This window comes from Enoplosus armatus, chromosome 11 (assembly GCF_043641665.1).
Source record: "Enoplosus armatus isolate fEnoArm2 chromosome 11, fEnoArm2.hap1, whole genome shotgun sequence".
NCBI lineage: Eukaryota > Metazoa > Chordata > Actinopteri > Centrarchiformes > Enoplosidae > Enoplosus > Enoplosus armatus.
In genome coordinates this window covers 17,491,351-17,510,300 of record NC_092190.1, presented here as the reverse complement: position 1 = coordinate 17,510,300, position 18,950 = coordinate 17,491,351, and the positions used below count along the sequence as shown (strand labels likewise).

Genomic DNA, 18,950 nt, shown 5'->3' with positions numbered 1-18,950 from the left:
TCTCTCTCCCTTGTTGTCTAGCAGGCAGGCTGTTCTGAAAAGCAAAACGCCAGACAGCCTATTTTTTTTGGCTGGTTTGCTGACACAGTTGTAGCAGCGAATGCAGGTGACTGGACATATGTTGATGTTGCTAGAACTGCACAATTAATCAAATAATAATTGGAAGCAAACACAATTTTACCTTCCACATTTATTTTATATTTTATGCGTAAAGACACAGAGTTGTGAACAAAGACTTGGTTTAATGATATTTAGATTTATTTTATTTAAAATATTTTACAACAAACTTAAAGGCATTTAAACTATATGATTTTCACTCTGATTGCGACAGTTGATGCTGCCACTAAAAAGAGTTATCATATAAAGTGAAGTGGATTGGGTTTCCACAGATCTGCAAAAGAACAACTCAGATTAGAAATGCTACTCAGAACAGATTTACACTGGCTTAACCTACACTTTAATGGGCTTTGGTGCAGATGTGGGAACAGTCCATTCAAGGCCAGATGGCCTGTGGTCATCCTGATGGGTACCCATTGATAGTGATTGTCACTTCTAACAAAAAGGCTTGACATGTTTGTGAACAGTATTATGGTGACTGATCAAACAAGCAGGACTCGTATGTTCTCTAACTAAACAACATCTGATGGGCGCCTGGCTTTACTTTGACAGCATACAAACTGTATAAACATGTTGTCTGTGGCAGGTGCCTGCATAATACAGATCCTTCTTTTTCCCATCCATTCATTCTCTAGACCTGCTTATTCTTATTCAGCATTATGGAGGCGTAGAGCCTGTCCCAGCATGCTTTGCACAAACACAGAAACACCCTGGACATGTTCCCAGTCTGCTGCAGTGCTAGTAGTCAGATAAACACGGTCACATCCCTACCTAGAGGCAATTAAATGTTTCCAGTTCACCTGACTTAAATGTGTTTGACCCGTTGGAGGAAACTGGAGCACCCAAAGGAAACTCACAAGCACAGACAGAACCTTTTTTCCTGTTAATAATTTAGTTTACAAAACAGTGAAAAATGCATAATTCAATCCAAGGTGACCTCTTCATAATGTTTGTTTTTGTCCGACCAACAGTCTGAAAGATACTCAATTTATAATAATATTAAACAGAGAAAAGCAGAAAGTTCTCACATTTTAGAAGCTGGAACCATCAGAAATGGATCAGGCTTTATATAACTGATACTGATCTCAAAAATGCATTGATCGGCTGTGATTTAGACCCTCTGGATTAGGACATCCCTGTTAATAATACAATGAAAACAAGAGTGATATCCACAAGAATTAGTAGTAGCTACAAGTGGGAAGGACTGAATTTAACATCTTACTCAGTGTCCCTGTAATATGGCAGTGTTGAGCCGACTTCTCTGTGTAGGAACGTGAAGTTATTTTTATTAGACATATGGAATATAAATCCTGAAGCTGAAATGTTCTGAACTTTTGTGTACTATTTTTTTTAAATGTATGTTATAGTCTATCAAAATGTAACTGGCTGTATTCAAGTGACATTTCTCATTTCTGGTTCTGTGTAAAATGTAGAACGCCCTTCTTCCGTCTCAGCCTTTTTGAAAGGTCAGGCTCAGGCCAAAATGACAACAGCTACAAAAAAATGAAAAGTCAGTAACCATGCTCTTTGTCCAACTGCTTACCAAGGCGTGTCCTACAGTATGAGCCATGCTGTTGCAGCACTCATCTTTGAACGAGATAGAGGGTGTTTCTGACCGTCTTGTGTCATTAGCTAACACAATTCAACCTGTTTGATCCAAATTACTTTATTAAATTCTACTGTAGTGACGCTGTACTGCAGCCTTTTATGTTTTATATCACCTCTGCCACTGTTTGCTCAACCTCTGTTCTGCTGTCATCATCAGGTCTGTAGTATTGGCTGAAGGACCGTGTAAACGCGGCTTGTAAAAGGATCCCACCGTGGTAAGAAACACTACTGTCTTTTTAAATATTTGAAAGCATGTTTACCTGCAAAACAACAGATTTGGACAGACCACATCCTTTTGTTTTGTTCCAGTGCCCTTTTGTTTCCCTCAGTAAAGTTGATTTTACGGTTTCTGCCCTCTCTCAGGTTGGTCGTAGTGTATAGAGAGGAGCCCACTCCGCTCTCCAGGCTCCTCAGCCATGGCTCTGCTGGCCTACCTGAAGAGCCTGTTCATCCTGCAGTTGCTGATGGGCTTTGTGTTTGTGGTGAGCGGCCTCATCATAAACTTCATTCAGCTCTGCACCTGCATCCTCTGGCCGATCAACAAGCAGCTCTATCGCAGAATCAACTGCCGGCTCTCCTACTCCCTCTGGAGTCGTGAGTAGATGATTTGTTGTTAAGTTATATTGTTCTTCAATGCAAACACAGAGTTCACCACAACGTCACCAGGCCCCCACTAACTTCTGTCTGTCTGCCGCTTGGTGCTGGGCAGTTAGTAGATGCTGTAAAGGGTTCATTATATTAATGAGCACACATGTATTTAGAGGAAAATGCCTTGAACTGGTACTTTAAAGCATACTTCTTATATTCAGTACCAGAAATGATGAAGTGTTTGTCAGTACCTTCCCAATGCACATGAAGTGCTGTCGTCTCTGTGCAGAGCTGGTGATGCTGCTGGAGTGGTGGTCGGGCACAGATTGCACCCTATACACCGACCAGGCTACGGTGGACAAGTTTGGCAAAGAGCATGTCATCGTCATCCTCAACCACAACTTCGAGATCGACTTCCTATGTGGCTGGACCATGTGTGAAAGATTTGGCATCCTTGGGGTCAGTAATGTAGTCAAATGTGACTGTAATTCTTTTGGCTCAAAAATAGATACTCAAACCCTCATCTTTACATAATTGAATGAATGCTTGTCAACATCAGATCCTGCTCTTAATGACTAGGTTGGACTTCAATCCTGATTGTGAGAAATCCAAGCTTCATCATAAAAAACATATACCTGTCCTCCCTCTAGAGTTCAAAAGTGCTAGCCAAACAAGAGCTACTGAAGGTTCCTCTGATTGGCTGGACCTGGTACTTCCTAGAAATAGTCTTTTGCACAAGAAAGTGGGAGGAAGACCGAAAGACTGTCTTCAGTGGACTGAACAGGCTCAAAGACTATCCTGAATGTATGTGGGTAGGTACACATCAGACATACTGTGTTTGCCTTCTGGCATGAATGTTTGAGTGTAGTAGTAATCTGTGTGTGTAAGCTTTGGCAGTTTGCTTAGATTCATTTTCATGCTACGACACATCCATTTGCACAAATATCGTATCATGTGTTTTTGCAATCAGTCAACTTTAGCCCAGTTGCGTTTCACAATTGTGAAACATCCTCCAGAATTCTTAATAGGAGACATGTAGTTACCTGAGCACATAAGTGTCTGTATGGCTGTTGCCATTTAGAATTATAAAATCATAATGTGGATAAAGCGGTTTACGTATTTAAAGGTTATTGCAACTTGGGCCTCATTTTTGTAGCTTTTTGCTGGTTATGATCATCGTACTCACTGAGTCAATTGCTGATATCTCAAAACGCCTAAGGGCAAAAAAGAAGTCTTACAGGGCAAGAAACAAGTGGTTAGACACTGAAACCAATTTATTTGGAGGTAAAATAAAATACATGTGCACCCACAAGTTGAGTAATAATCCCTCATTGCACTGGAAAACTCTGTGTGGGCACAACTACGGCAAGTACTGTAGGTGAAAGGTCAACCAGACAGTCTGCCTGTAAGCTATTTACATCGAGCAGTCTGGGTGATGATGTTACTGTTTGCTTTCGTTTTTTTCCTTCAAACAAGTTTGACTAACCTGGGAGTTTGTTTAAAACCTGTATGATTGTGTGACAGTCCGTGTTCCCAGATCAGCAGTTAACATGCTGATCATTACTACCAAAAGAAGCCAAAACTACAAAAACAAGTTCCAAGTTGTGATAAACTGGAATTATTCTTAAATCATTTAAATGTCAGCTTTTAAGCTTTCATAGGGAAGAAAACTATGAGGAGATCCAGAGGCTGAAGTTCTCTGAGTGCACCAGCTGTATTTAAACTATCTCAACAGGAGGGTGTGAGTTTATTTTCTTCTGTGAAACCTCATGAACTGGACTTTCCACTGTGCGTAAACAGTCTGAGGAGGCTTTCATGCTGCTTTGGGAGGCAAAACATCTCTTTTCTGTTGACATAAGCAAGTGGCTTACTTTCATAGCACCTTACCTGGCGGCAGCAGCAGTTCCTGCTGTTTGTCGTATTTCTGTACTGAAGGTGTAAAGCACCTTGTGTCAACCAGCTCATCAGCTCAGATTAGGCAGATCAGCAGTTGATCTAATTACCCCTTAAGTCAAACAGGCCACTGCTAATGACATAGTTTTTGTGTGTTCAGGTAAACAAACAAAAGATAGATAAGATAAATAAATATTTTAGCACAGCATTACCTTGAGCTGAACTTCATCTGTAATTCAACCAAGCAGAAGTAGGGTACTGGATGGGAAAGGAGGTCACCTCAAGTTTGTGTGATGCTTTTCTGTTTTTTTTATAGGTGTGTGTGTGTATTAACACAGCTGTTCTCCCTCCACAGTTTCTGCTGTATTGTGAGGGCACCCGCTTTACAGAGAAGAAGCACCAAATCAGTATGCAGGTTGCAGAGAGTAAAGGCCTGCCCAAGCTCAAATACCACCTACTACCCCGAACCAAAGGATTTACTACCACACTGAAGTGTCTTAAGGGCACAGGTTGGAACCTCAAACACACAAAAAGTTCATCAAATTACATAGTAGTATTTTGTTCTTAATCTGTATGTTTCTCTCCTACAGTAACTGCTGTGTATGATGTGACTCTCAACTTTAAAGACAACCAAACTCCCACTCTCCTGGGCATCGTCAACGGCAAGACATACAAAGCCGACATGAGTGTAAGGTGAGTGCCACCAATACCCTCCATTTACTTTTGAATCATCAGTTATTGTAATAATGATGCATTACACTGCCAGCTGTACTGAGTTTCTTCAAGTGGAAAATGATGAATGTGTTTTAAAGCGTCAGGCCTCCTACCAACTGCATTTTTGTCCCATAACAATGAAAGAGACAGTGAGAGCACTCAAAATGTTGGCTGGTCTACCAGCACGTTTATGGTTTTAGAACAATAACTCTAATGGCTAGGACACTCCTACTGTGTAAAGAGCTGGCCATGAGAGGGAAACAGATTGGCAATGGCTCACACTGAAATGGCTGGGAAAGACATGTCTTTTGTCTGGACGGCTCAACTGAATGAGAGAAATACAGCGTTTCTTCGTTTTCCTCAAATAAAACTTTTGAAAAGGAGAATACTGAAGGATACTGTTAGTTTTGTGGTAACATGGTTGAGTAGCTTGGAGTCAGTTAAACATACAAACCGCAGGTTTAGAGACTGAAATCACTCTGCACAAAAATAGCTGATCTATGGTGCAGAGTGGAAGTGAGTTTAAGGTGAGGGAGTCCCCTGGTGGTGAGAAACTGCCATAACATGAGGTACTATATTGTCATGAAACATTTTCTGTTGGGCTCTCAAAGGACCAGAGGAAAGTTGGAAAGTGTCTGTGTGTCATCTTGATGAGCCTATAAATGATGTGTAAATACTTGATGTATAATGTATCAATGGCTCTTGGTTGGTCATGATTTCTCTCTGCATAATTTAAATTACCAGCTTCTCTGTAACTTAATTTATTCTGCAATTTGTGCAGAAAAGGCAGAGAAACAAAGTCAAATTGTTTTTGATGAACGTCCATTTCTGTTTTGTTGCATGTTCCTGAATTCTTGTTCTCACAGGATTTGGTTGCTTAGAAACGCGACAGCCTGTCATCCAGTGTGTTGTCTTCGTTATGTGCTCATTTCTCAGTGTCGAGACAAAAACAAAAATCTGTGAATGTTGGTTAAAATAGTTATGTGTCTAATATTTGTAGTTTCAAGAATCTCATGGTCTGTTCCCAGTTTAAGACGAGGTGGCTGTGCACCTTTTTTGATGAATGACTGAAAATAAATGTAATTTCTTTCCTACTCTTTCCCAACCAGGCGGTTCCCTGTGGAGGATATACCCGATGATGAGAAGGAGTGCGCCAACTGGCTGCACAAGCTCTACCAGGAGAAGGTAAACTGAGGAAAGCGGACATTAAAAACAAACTTCCTTAATAACCTCAAATGCATCTCTAGCCCTCGAGACCTGGTTTAAGGGGTTGGTTTGGGAGAACATTTTATTTTCTGATTTGATGCATCACTCATTTATTACCGTCTGTGCAGTATGTTTAAATCAAGTAAAAGGGAGATTGTTTCAGGTCAAATGAGGCAATAATATCCATGACCAGTTAATTCAGTTAAAACCAATTCTTCTTCTTGCTCAGGATGCCTTGCAGGAAATCTACAACAAGGAAGGCAAGTTCCCCGGACCCACAATAAAGCCACCTCGCAGGCTATGGACGCTGCTGAACTTCCTGTTTTGGGCCACCCTGCTGCTTTCGCCCCTCATCAACTTTGCTTGTGGCGTGGCCGTCAGTGGCTCCCCACTCCTCATCATTGGCTTTATCATCTTCCTCATCATAGGTAGGTAAACTCTGCACCCGTGGCCTTTTTAGCTTCTTCCTCTTGGGGATTGACCAGGATGCAGTGGTTCTCTGACTTTACCTGGGGGGGAAAAATAATTGAAACGCTGTTGAAACTGCTGAAGGCCCAGTGTTGTTTAACATTTGCATTGCTGTCCTCATTCACTCCACTCTTTGTTTTCTTTTTTGTTCTCTCCCCAGCCTCCGTAGCTATCCGCCGCCTCATAGGGGTCACCGAGGTGAAGAAAACAGGCTCCAGTTACGGCAACCAGGAGGCAAAGAAACAAAACTAAAGTGTGTCACCCCCCTCCGTATACGGCCGTTTCTGTGCGGTTGCCCTGTGGTGTCTCACTCCTACCCAACTCCATTCTCCTCCTACTGTCGAGTCAGTCGGCAGGCCGGGGAGGAGACCCAGCTGTGAAAACATAATAGAGACCAGAGTTAGAAATACTAATGGCACTAGAGCGAGAGAGAGCATGGAAGGTCTGGGGTTCAAGCTCTCTGGTGTAACACAGAACATAAGGAGGGGGAAATGCAGTGCTGTATTCCTCCGCATCTTTCTTAACCCAGCTAGTGACCCACCGTCCCCACCCGAGTCTCATTAAATCCCGGTAACACCCAAGGTTAAGCTCCTAACCTGTCTGAGGTCACATGGACAGCCAGTCAGCCCATTTCCTGCTCTGCGCTGCCTACCTCCACTTCCTGTCACAGTCATCAGCCAATCAGGGAGTGTTGACGTGCTCATTCTTTTTTGCCCACAGAACACAAGCCGATCCGTGTCTGATCTTTATAATCTTAACCTCCATCCAGGGGCAGTGAGTTTCTGCAACAGCAATCTGTAACATGCAGGACATCTCGCTCCCTTTTTTTTTTCACTAAGTGGGACTTGTAATGGGAACCGGTGCCTTGAGGCCCAGCCTGGTTTCCTTAATCTTAAAGGGTCGGTTAACCCAAATCACAAAACATTTACCATTTTTACCATTTAACTTCGGTTATCTAGGGTTTTTTATATGCCCAGTATCTGACACTTCTACTGCCACCCCAGTACAATGTCGGTGAATGACCTGGTGCTCAAATCATTGTGAAAGTACATTTGAAAAACTTAACAGCAGCGTGTCTTTCCAGAAACAATGTCTCTGTTACTCTGGATCCTTTCTGACAGTTTTCATCTGTAACTATATGACGAATGTAAAAAATAGTGAAAACTGACCACATTGACATCATTGGATTATCCAAGTAGTAAGGCACATTGTTTCTCAAAAGAGACATCGCCCTGAGGATTTCCAATATCATTTTAAATATTTTGAGCCCCACCAATGACATTCAGTTCACCTCCATTGTATTCGTTTAGCTGCAGAAGTCTCAACGTAGGGATCTCGGTTGATTTTTTGTTTAATCTCATTATCTTTGCTAACTCACCCCCTTAACATCTTGGCTTGGAGAGGCTGGTGTCTGTTATACTACAGCAAAGGCTCCGAATGTGAGAACTGTCCCACCGACCATCTCTTACAGGTCTCATTTGTAGCCCGCAGCACCAACACCCACGGATTAATTCAGACACATTTCAATTATTTTTCCCATTTCTGTCCCTATTTTAACTTTGCTGTGAATCTTCTTTCATTTTTATTGGACCCTCTCTGACCCCCTAAATGTGAACTTAATTCAACCAGCAACTCCCCCCCCCCCATTGATGTTGAAAAGCAGTGCACACTGTTCTGGCTGATGTGACTGTTCTGCTTCTGCTGTTGAATGGCAGTGGAACCAGATTCCAGTAAAAGGTCACTAACTGTCTTCATGTAGCCTCACAGCTGTTAGCATATTATTTTGCTGTCCAGATATAGACTGTAGTGATGTTTTAACCTTTGCCTTAAATCAAGCTTGCTCAGGCAAGGGATTGCTTATTCGCCACCCCTTTAAAAGAAAACAGCACCCACCTTTTGCGTTATGTTTGAAGATTCATCCTCCCAGTGCAGTGCATGATGGAGTGGTGTGCATTCATTTGGTTTGATTACTAACATGATTGTGTAATTGAAAACCATTTTTAATCTTTCAAGTGGAAAGCTAGAAGTTTGTTAGAGGCGTCCCTGTAACTGTACATTGTCATTAGTTAATGAAAGCTGCGTACGCACCATGTGCAGGCAGCTCTGTGTCTCTGGATGGTCCGTTTCTGGTGCTTTCACCATTTTTAGAATTGGTCATCTTCGTGGTGGTTGTTTTTAGCTGTAACACATTAAACGTTGGCTGCTGCAGAACATGAGTGGATCTCTTCCAGTGTTACAAGCCACATTTTCCTGGTTCCAAAAGCAAACAATGGTAGCAAGACATCACCCCCCACCTTCCCGTGCCACATGTAGTATTGATCATATACTTTGTTTTGTTGGTTTAATGTATTTCCGGGGTCATCACTCCTCAGCAGCACAGTGTTGTGAACTCCCTCTTTCGGTAAAGTCATCTCAATCCAGACAGATTTCATGCAAGCCTTAATAGACAGTGCAGTTTCATTTTTGTGTGAAAATGTAGAACTGAGCCCCTGTGGTAGCGACGGAGTGAAAAATGTTCTCCGGTATAGCGAGCAAGTATCTGGGATTAGTTACCAGGTAGCTTGTTCTAAAGTTTTAATATGAAGAATTAAAGAGAAATGAGCGTGGATAGACTGCTCTGATGTATGAAGAGCTCTGTTCGTAATAAATTCACTTTTTTTTTTTTTCTTTGTTTTTACAAGAACACAATTTGAGTTGCTGTACCTCAAATATTTGTTAAAAGCTTTAGTATCTCAGCCTGGTATCTGTTTTTCCTTTTGATCCCAACATACAGCATCAGATACGATTGCAATCCAACTCATCCCGTCATTCAGTAAACATCATATTCCACAGCGCAAAGTTCAAACAAGTATTTGGAAACACCTTTTTACACTGGATGTTTTTTATTCAGCAAAGAAATATAACTAACTTGTGATTGTTTTTTTCTGAGGTCTGGAATGGAATCAAATAACATTACAAATTGACACCATTTAATGACTCTCAAAGATATATCAGTTAGTGGCACCTCTTGCGTCAGCTTTTGTTTTGTTTTCTAAGGCTATTTTTATGTTTTCTTCAATTAAAACACTTGAGAATATTAAAGGATTGAATCACAAAGCCACTCTTACTCTTTTGACTTATTTGGATTTGTGTGAGTTTCTCTGTTTGCACGACAGTTCAGATGAAAGGAATATAGCCCAGCGTAACACCAGGGACAGGGGTAGCTGAATCAACCATTTCCTCCTTCCACCATTTTTGCAGAGGCACATTTACATCCATCCTCCTTCATTCACCATGATGCATCATCATTAAGATACAGTATAAAGTCACTTAAATGTGACAGTGTGTGCTGTAGAGACTGTGTAAATTGAAAATATGTACATAAAGTGATGAAGGTCACATTCACTTCTAGAAATTGTAGAGATGTACTTAGCTGTTCTTTTGCAGTAGACCTTTTGAATGACACATTAACCAAGTGTCCTGAGGACATCTTGGATATACAGGATATTGAGAGACTGTATAAATATGTACATAATGTAAATGATGAGTATGATGTTGACTTTTAGAAAATGGAGATGCTCTCCTGTTCTTTTGCAACAGCTCTTGTGAATGATGGGCCATGCATTCAGGCTTCGACCAACTGTAAAATTGATGGAAAAGCTGCAGCAGAAGAAGATTTAAAGTGAGCTGGCCTCTGGGGTGCAGTTTACGAAATTATCAGCAAAGGCTATGCTCAACACTGTCTCACCTTTCAGGTTTGAAGCTGTAAATACCTTCAGCGATGCCTCTCTTCTAATTAAAGCCACAGACAGATGGCTGTAGTCACAGATGATAAAGCGTTTTTCCAACTTTGTAATTAATCATGGTTTCTTACTGTAGTCAATTACTTTTTGCATGATGTGCACTATTGCACAGTCACTGAATCGAGTTAATTCTGACTCAGGGACTCTTTTACAGACTGGCAATGCAACAGCTGTGGCATTAACTCTGAATTTGAACCTGAATAAAAAGGCTTTCTGAGGAAGCTGAAAAAGTGTGATTCTTGCTTTTTCTTAACACTATACTTACTGTTCAAATATCTTGACTATGTGAATATGTTTTTCTATATAATATAACATAAACATGACTAAATAGGCAACAATAAAACTTAAGTTTGGGGGGAAAGTTATTGGGCATTATTTATCAGAAGTTAAATGTAGAAAAACTAATGTAATCTTCATCAGGACTGTGTGGGTGTGGCTTCATCAGTTTTGATTGACAGTGATTTGGCAACATCAGCAAACAACCCACAACTGTCATGACATTTTGATTCCAATGTTACTCAGCTCCAGCCTGACATCGCCAGACCAATTCGCAAATGCGCCTGCCAGAGCGAATAAAACATGAGCTCGCAGATTCGGCTAACTCAGCTGATAGGTGCACAGCTATGCATGACATCACCTTTTTCCAACTGAGCCCCGTCCACTTCAAAGTAGTGAGAAGAGCACAGACAAAAACAGAAATCTCTCGTGAAATAATTAAAACTGTTGTAACTTCGACAGAACACAAGAATATCACTCACAGTAAGAAGCTGATTGAGGAAACATGTTTTCAGTGCCTTCAATAACCACCAACACACACTGAACTCAGACCCTGGCATTAAATATAGTGGTTACTTAGTGTAATTACACTGTTTGCGATAATTATGTGTGATATCTCTCCTTAGAGGAGAGAGTTATATGACTGGTTGGGTTGGCTGGACTTTGACCACTTATCAGACAGAAAGCTGAGTCAAACATAAAAACACTGGTTGACATTGAGGAACGGCAATGTGGTTTCCCTTCATTGTGTTTGGGAACAATACTGATTTAAAATGTAATAGAAATATCAGCTTTGAAAAGACATTTAACAGAACAAAACATGGAAGAAAGGGTTTCGACGGGCTGCAGAGCACGGATACGGAAAGGTATGCTGTTGAAGTACATTTACTCTTACCTTTAAAGTCTTAACACTTTATTGAGTGTGAAGAGTAGCATTGTGTCTTTATGACAGTTATATGATATTACATTTATAGCTGTCAAAGAAGAGCAAACAGGAGCACAGACCTGACTAAATAAACTCCAAACAAGGTAAATAGACCTTGCTGTAGCTGTCCTAAAGCTTTCAATTGCGTCAAATTATTTTCCTCAGAAGCTGTAGTTTTCATTTTTTTTTCCTGATACCTTTTAAAGACTTCTCATCCATGTTGGCTTACAAGTTGAGCTCAAAGTTCATTCTTGACTTTGGAAAACAACTAAACAATCTCACAACACAGTCTATTTGGTAGCTTTTCTGGAGCTTTCAATCGTGTTACACAACCTTCCTCATCAACCTCCATTTCCAAGGTCCTGAATGAACTTTCAATCTCAAGAACACAGATCCTTCAAAGTTAATTGGAAAATGTTTTCCTTCCAAAAATATTTGAATAGATCTTTATTCATTTAATATATATATATATATAATAAGCTTCATTTTTTCTTTTGAGATAATGTTTTTTTGATAGCAGGACTATGATATGATGACACGTTTGCACTGCTGCTGAATAATCTTATCTGCTGCCAGGGGACAAACACTGTCTTCAGGAGCTGAGGATTGTCCTCCTGGGGCACAACTGGCTGGAGAAGAGTTTGACAGGAAACACCATCCTCGGCCGACAGATGTTTGATATCAGCAGAGACGTGAAGATGTGTGTTAGGAGACAGTGCATTCTTGACGATGTCCGTAGAGTTATTGTTGTCAACAGCCCTGAAAGGTGGATCCACTACTCTGTCCGAGACCCTGGCCTGGTGAACAACAACATGTCAGCCTGCATGGCCATGTGCGCACCAGGACCTCATGCCTTCCTTATGGTCATACCCATGAGCTCTCACCGAGGCAGGGAGTGGACAGTAGAGGGACCTCTTGAGCTGCTTAATGACACAGTGTGGAGAAACACAATAGTAATATTCACCAGATATGAGCGACTGATAGGCTTGTCTGTAGAGGGCTACACTGCAAGATGCAGGTTTCTAAAAGCGGTTTTGGAGAGGTGTGGACATAGATACCACCTTTTAGACACAAGCATTCGGGGAGAAGATGATGATACTCAGGTTGCAGAACTTTTGGAGAAGATTGATGCAATGTTTGCAAGAAACATAAAGGCAGGAGGACTTGGTTGTGTGACTACAAATGAGGAAGTCACTAGAATAACTCAGAGGGAAAGAAAAGAGGTAGAAGAGAGGGCAATTCTGAGGGGAATGAATGTGCAGATGGCCAGAAGTACACTAAGATCTCTAATGGGTAAGCATCACTTAAAGTGGTATAATCAATATTTTTAGAATAACACTTGATCAAATGTGAAAGGGGTCACTCGAAGTGATGAACCCACAGAGAATTATCACCTGACCCTGCAGTCTCCCTTGGCTTTACAGAGCTTTTTAGCTTTCAGCTCATAGTTTTGGTTTTCGGGCCCACAAATGTACTGTTTTGGTTCTCTCACTGCTCTCATAGTGCAGCTTTTGGCCACAGCAGGTAGCTGTTTCAACAAAAAAGTAAAAAGAAGAAATCACTGCATGCTACATGCCCTGCACCAACTGCCAACAGACAGTTAGCAATTAGTTGGTGAACATAGTGGAGCATTTAGCAGTGACTGAATATTGACTTACAACTCAAAATGAATGCTCACGTTGCTTCGTATCAGCTGAATGTGTAAATAGGCAACTGTGTGTTAACAAGTTTGCCATATCAACTTAAAAAGTGGTCATACGTGCAGGTTTAAGTTAACGTGGTAACATTACAATTGAATACAACTTCTCTCATACTGAAAGAATTTCATGGTTTTACTGATAACCAGGTTTTTAAAACAAAGTTTTCCCCTTTTTTCCCCCTGACCTGTCCTAACTGATCCCTGATCAAACATGAGATTCATCCAACATGAAAATGCATTCCTGAGAAACAATGTTGCCTAAATCCTGCATTTTTTTTAAATCCAGGAGAGTCTGCTCCGATTTCAATGCTTCGAATTCTCATTGTGGGACCAAAGCAGGTTGGGAAGAGCTCGGCTGGAAACACAATTCTTGGTGATGAAGTCTTTCCTGCTGGACACCCAACATCACAGTTCACTGAGAGACAGGGTGACGTTCACAAAAAGCGAGTCACTGTGGTTGACACTCCTGGCTGGCATGGGAGATACTGCTCAGAGGACACTCCACGGGAGGTACAGCAGCAGATTACCCACAGTGCATCTCTGTGTGCCCCTATTCCCCATGCTGTCCTGGTGGTCGTACGCAGCGATGAGACTTTCACTGAAACCGACCGGTTGAAAGTGGAGGAACACTTGAGCTTGCTTGGAGTTTGGGTGTGGACCCGAACCATCGTGCTGTTCACCTGGGGAGACAAACTGGGAGTCACTCCCATTGAGGAGCACATTGAGAGATGGCCTGCACTTCAGTGGTTGATGGACAAATGCGAAAATAGGTATCATGTCTTTGATAACTCACACAAGGTCGGAGACATTCAGGTTAGAGAACTGATGTCGAAGATTGAGGAAACAGAGGTGGGGAATGACACTGCACACTTGTTGCGTAGTTTTATGAAGCTCCAGGAAAGCAATAGAAAGCTAGATCAAAGCTCCAAAAAGATCGCAAGACAGCTCAAGAAGGCAAGGATGAACAACGATCTCCTGAGGCAAACAGTCGAGGAGAAGGAGAAGACAATAGAGGACATGATTAAGACAGCTAAAGAGAAAGATGGGCAGATTGAAGCTCTGAAGGCAACAAAGGAGAGGGAGGCAGAAGAGTGGAAAAATGAAGAATATGAAGAAGAGATTGGCAGAAGATTAGTGGAGGCTGAGAGGGAGAACAACCAGCTTAAACAAGTCATCATGGGGAAAGACAGAATGATAACAAGCCTGACTGAAAGATGTGCTGTCAAAGATGATGTGATTAAAGCTACAAAGCAAAGCAGTGAGGTGGAAAAGGAAGTGCTCGAAGAGAGAGTGACAGAACAACAGCGAGAGGCAGCAGGTTTTAAGAAAAAGTGTGAGAAGAAAGATAAAGAGCTGGACCAAATTATGATGAATCACAAAAGAGAAGCAAAAGAGCTTAAAGAGACCATTGAACAGCTGAAGAGAGAAAATGACGATACAAAGAAGGTGTTGAAAGCCACAATCGAAGGGATGCAGAGGCACTATCAGAAAAAAGAAACCAATGACACAAATGAGATGAACACTGCGCACTTAAACAAAAGCAACCACCGCAGGAAAACAATGCCGGACCTCAAGTCAGAGTTTGGCCAACAACAAAAATGGACATTCACAGTGCCATTGAGCCACCATGGAGACACAGTTAACCCCAGTGAGTACGACCCAATCCACAGATCCAGAGTGAAATGATCTTGAGTCTGGTGTAGTTATTTAAATGATGAATATTGTCTGATTGACTGTTGCCTTCTAAGTAAAAACCTCTTCAAGTTACAGAGACAGAACAGAAAAGGCTGGCAGTGTTGGACAATGACATCATGCTACATGAAAAGGTGAGTGGTTGTTTTCACCATTTTTGCAAAAGGATTAATAAGCCCAAACACATCAATTAAATCTTGGTTGAAAAAAAGTTATTTTAGTGAAGCCAGTTGAATCTGGAGTTACCACCAACTACATCATATTGAGAAGACTATGAGGATTTACTCTCTCTGCACATCAGAGATGTATCCTTCGGGGAGCGTGAACGTGTTCAGCAAATATCATGGTAGTTTGCTTTCAAATCTTTAAGTACGGGAAATTTTTGCCCAACTGTGGTGCTACAGAAAATGTCAATGGCTTAAATATCCATTCTATTGGGGTTCATTCATTTCATTTTTAAAGCATTTTATTTACAGTCAGACAACACAACCATGTTCAGAGTGGTCAATTCAAACATTATCAGAATCAGAATCAGAAATACTTTATTGATCCCCGGGGGGAAATTGTACAGTACTGGTGCTCCCATTCAAGAGTAGAAAGTAGCATAAATTTAGAACTAAAAGTATGTACAAAATATAAAAATAAGAAATAGAAAATAACAATATACACATTTACAAAATTTAAGTGAAAAATAAAAAAATATATATATATACAATAACAATGTATATGTATGTATATATATATATATAAAAATGTATGTATTGCGCTGTTGTGTATGACTATGTACAGTGCTTAACAAATTTATTAGACCACCTGTCATAAAAATGAGAAAACACAAATATTTTAGAAATCTGTCAAAAACTTGTTTCAAACTAAAAATTGTATTGTTATTTATTAGGCAAATAACAAACTGGAACAACTAAATAGTCCTTATTGACATATATTAACCAAAAATCTTAATATTTTGTATGACCTCCTTTGGCCCTGATAACAGCTTGCATTCTTGCAACCACAAAACAAATTTTTCTGTTCAGGAATGCAAGTAAATAACTGTGATTTGGCATCTCAATCAAAAACTAATAATGTGCTTTACTATTTTTTTCTGCTTTTTTGTAAAACAGTAAATTTTAAAATTCATGGATAACAAGAATAATTATATTTTAGCATTAAAGATATCATTTTGATTAAAGAGCTTGGCTTGCACATACTGGTGGATTAACCATTACAGAAACATAAAATATTTTGGTAATCAGCAATTCTGTTAATTTAGGGCAGCGGTGGCAAACACCTTACACTGGGTGGTGGTCTAATAAATTTGTTAAGCACTGTATGTATTGCACTGACACAACTACTATCAGCTGTAAGATACTGTGCACATTTAGTATATTAATACAGTGATTCTTATTCCGATTGTGGGTCCATAGAGGAAGACTGCAAACCAAGTGTGGCAACATGATTCTGACTGGACTCTGTCATGGCTGAGGGCTGGAGGCGCTGCGCTAGGAGCTGCAGTTGGGGCCCTCGCTGGCTCCTCCCGGGTGGCTACAGGGTTGAGTACCAGGTCAGCTGTTGGGGCGGCAGCCGGGGCTCTGCTCAGCATCATACTGGTCGAAGGATCCAGGCCCCAGCAGAGGAAAATGGAGTCAGACACCAACAGCAACGGAGTCTCACCATGACACATGAGATGCCTTTTGAGACATCATGGACATACAATTCCTGATTACTAGCAGAGCGTCTGAATGAAGTTTGGGGGGAACACTATCTATGACCACCACATTTCAACGCACAGACACAGGAGCATGTGCATCTATCTGTCAATGTTTTCATTTGTGTTCAGATTTTGTAAACCCAGAAATGTTTTATTCTCAATAACCTCTATCATTGTCTTCGCACTCACTGCAGCTAAACAGTGTCCTGTCACTGTGCGGTTACATAACATAGCAACAACGCATTTACTTTCTTGGAGACTGAGGTCATTTGGAGCAAACAAACAGACAGTTATTGTACAGTGTTATGCAGTATGGAATCAATGCAAGGTACAGTTTTCTCTCTGTTTAGCTTAAAGCTAGACTGGCTAGACTGCTAAGTATCTGCTCAAAGATTACGGCTTAAACACTGGATGTTGTCTCTGGCTGGTGAAATTACATCAGACCCATCTAATTTATTTGAAGAATATCAGCTTTTGCCGTCAAACACAAGATTTTGAGTCCCACAGGCTCGATCGAACAGGTTAAAGAACTCTTTTGTTCTTCGGTCTGTCAAACTGTTAAATCAGAGTTTGGGTTCTAAGTAGGCCTGTGTTCCTGTGTAGAAGCACTGAATGTAAAAGGGAGCAATTAAGTTTGTTGTTTTGCTTTAATTGTTGCTGTGAAGGAATTTTCCTTCTCTCTCTTCTTGACTAAAAGTAATATGACATAGTCGGTTGTAGACCTCTGTCCTCTGAACTGTTGCAGGCCAGTGGTGACCCCAAAGGGAGGAAGAGGCCTAGGCCTGGATCCTCCACAGTCGATCAATCAGACCTCTGTCTCCAGAGATGACTGACAGGAAGATATACAGCAGTTTGAGACAGACTCCACAAGTGATACTCGGGTCACTCTGCTGCACGTGCCCAGTGCAGTCTCAAGGGACTGACGATCAGTTAGCTAAGGTAAGCTTTTACACACAGCTAAGCGAGTTTTTACACATACTGAGCTGTATGAAGGCTTATTACCTTATTTGGAACATGAAGACTTCATGTTCCCAAACAACAGGATAAAAGACTCCCTTTTGTACATTTCCTTCAGAATTGAGGCGGCACTATACTGTGTAAACCTGTGATGTTGATCTCTATTCTCCTTGGCCAAGCTTCAATAAATACTTCTGCAGAAGACATCCAGGTCTCCTGAAACTCCTTCACTCTCAAGTTAACCGGCTCTTCGTATTTCCAACACATTTGTGTTTTGTTATGTATTTGAAACAGTGTACGCCTTGGGATGCAAAATAAAACGAACAAGGATACGAATGAACAATCAGTATTTCTTGAAAGAGAGATCAATCCCACCCTTCCCTGAACTGGCTATTGATGAGCTTTGATCTCGCAGATCAAAGTCCATTTAGATGTAGCTCTGTGCAAAGCGGAAAAGATGGGTTGATTCATTCATGACTGGAAACGAATATGTCGAACCCTCTCCCTCACTGAAATGGACGGGGAACAAAGTTCAGTGTGAATCCACCATAAGGTCTATACATGCCCACACCATCCTGAGCAGAGGTCTGAATTGGACCAAAAAAGGTGCCAGTACCCTAATCCCAAGAGTTAAAGGTTTAAGACAACATTTTCTTTTTTCATCTTCTACACAGAAAATACAACTTCTGAAGTGGGTGTATGTGTATATTTTGTATCATGCAGTGTGACAAATGTCCTGGCTTACAAAACACATGCATTACATGCAATAGCAGAAGAAAGAACATATGCATATATTCATTCATGTTACATACAACATACAAAAAATAACATTATCAAAAGTGAAAAATTCAATGTTTGTTAGTAAGCATACATTAAGGCCAGACACATTAAGACATGTTCAGGAAAACACAGAATCATAACATATCTTAAAACAAATACATTGAATTTTTCTATGTAACATTACATTTAATTGCCTAACCAGGGACAGGGGCCACAATTTAGCTTCAGTTAGATGCCGTATATACATTACAACATCATCATTTGTTGCAGTACTTCTTCCAGTGAAACAACAGTCGTTTTCTCATATGAACTCCGGACAATGTCCCGAGAATCAGGTCGGTACATTGTCCGGAGTTACTCTTTCACACATGCAACACACAACAGGAGATTGTCCTGTCAAACGCATTCTCACCTACTGGAAATACTCCCTTTGGTCGCTCAGTGTGAATTCTCCGGACAATGACCCGCTCTATTCCCACGTGGGCTCAATGAGACATTACACAGACTTTAGACGAGGGTGCTGGCAGGGTACAGAAT

General features: G+C 40.9%; 2 protein-coding genes across 2 annotated transcripts; both read left to right on the top strand.

The window, feature by feature from the left end:
• The first annotated feature begins 2,141 nt into the window (after window positions 1-2,141).
• On the top strand, window positions 2,142-7,459 carry agpat3 (1-acylglycerol-3-phosphate O-acyltransferase 3). The gene is made up of 8 exons (XM_070914694.1): window positions 2,142-2,319; window positions 2,603-2,772; window positions 2,964-3,125; window positions 4,562-4,715; window positions 4,797-4,899; window positions 6,030-6,105; window positions 6,356-6,554; window positions 6,755-7,459. Exons 1-8 carry the CDS (start codon window positions 2,142-2,144, stop codon window positions 6,844-6,846), a joined length of 1,134 nt encoding a protein of 377 aa, XP_070770795.1. The 3' UTR covers window positions 6,847-7,459.
• A 4,013-nt stretch (window positions 7,460-11,472) lies between these two features.
• On the top strand, window positions 11,473-16,644 carry LOC139292678 (GTPase IMAP family member 8-like). The gene is made up of 4 exons (XM_070915041.1): window positions 11,473-11,518; window positions 12,154-12,870; window positions 13,563-14,953; window positions 16,393-16,644. The coding sequence occupies exons 1-4, from the start codon at window positions 11,473-11,475 to the stop codon at window positions 16,642-16,644; spliced, it is 2,406 nt and encodes an 801-aa protein (XP_070771142.1).
• The last annotated feature ends 2,306 nt before the right edge of the window (window positions 16,645-18,950 follow it).

Excerpts from the sequence above, each read along its gene's own strand:
- agpat3 (XM_070914694.1), top strand. The coding sequence starts at position 2,142 with ATGGCTCTGCTGGCCTACCTGAAGAGCCTGTTCATCCTGCAGTTGCTG. Across the intron at positions 2,320-2,602 it reads CTCCTACTCCCTCTGGAGTC|AGCTGGTGATGCTGCTGGAG; the intron begins GTGAGTAGATGA and ends GTCTCTGTGCAG. Across the intron at positions 6,555-6,754 it reads TATCATCTTCCTCATCATAG|CCTCCGTAGCTATCCGCCGC; the intron begins GTAGGTAAACTC and ends TTCTCTCCCCAG.
- LOC139292678 (XM_070915041.1), top strand. The coding sequence starts at position 11,473 with ATGGAAGAAAGGGTTTCGACGGGCTGCAGAGCACGGATACGGAAAG. Across the intron at positions 12,871-13,562 it reads TACACTAAGATCTCTAATGG|GAGAGTCTGCTCCGATTTCA; the intron begins GTAAGCATCACT and ends TTTTAAATCCAG. Across the intron at positions 14,954-16,392 it reads ACCCAATCCACAGATCCAGA|AGGAAGACTGCAAACCAAGT; the intron begins GTGAAATGATCT and ends GTGGGTCCATAG.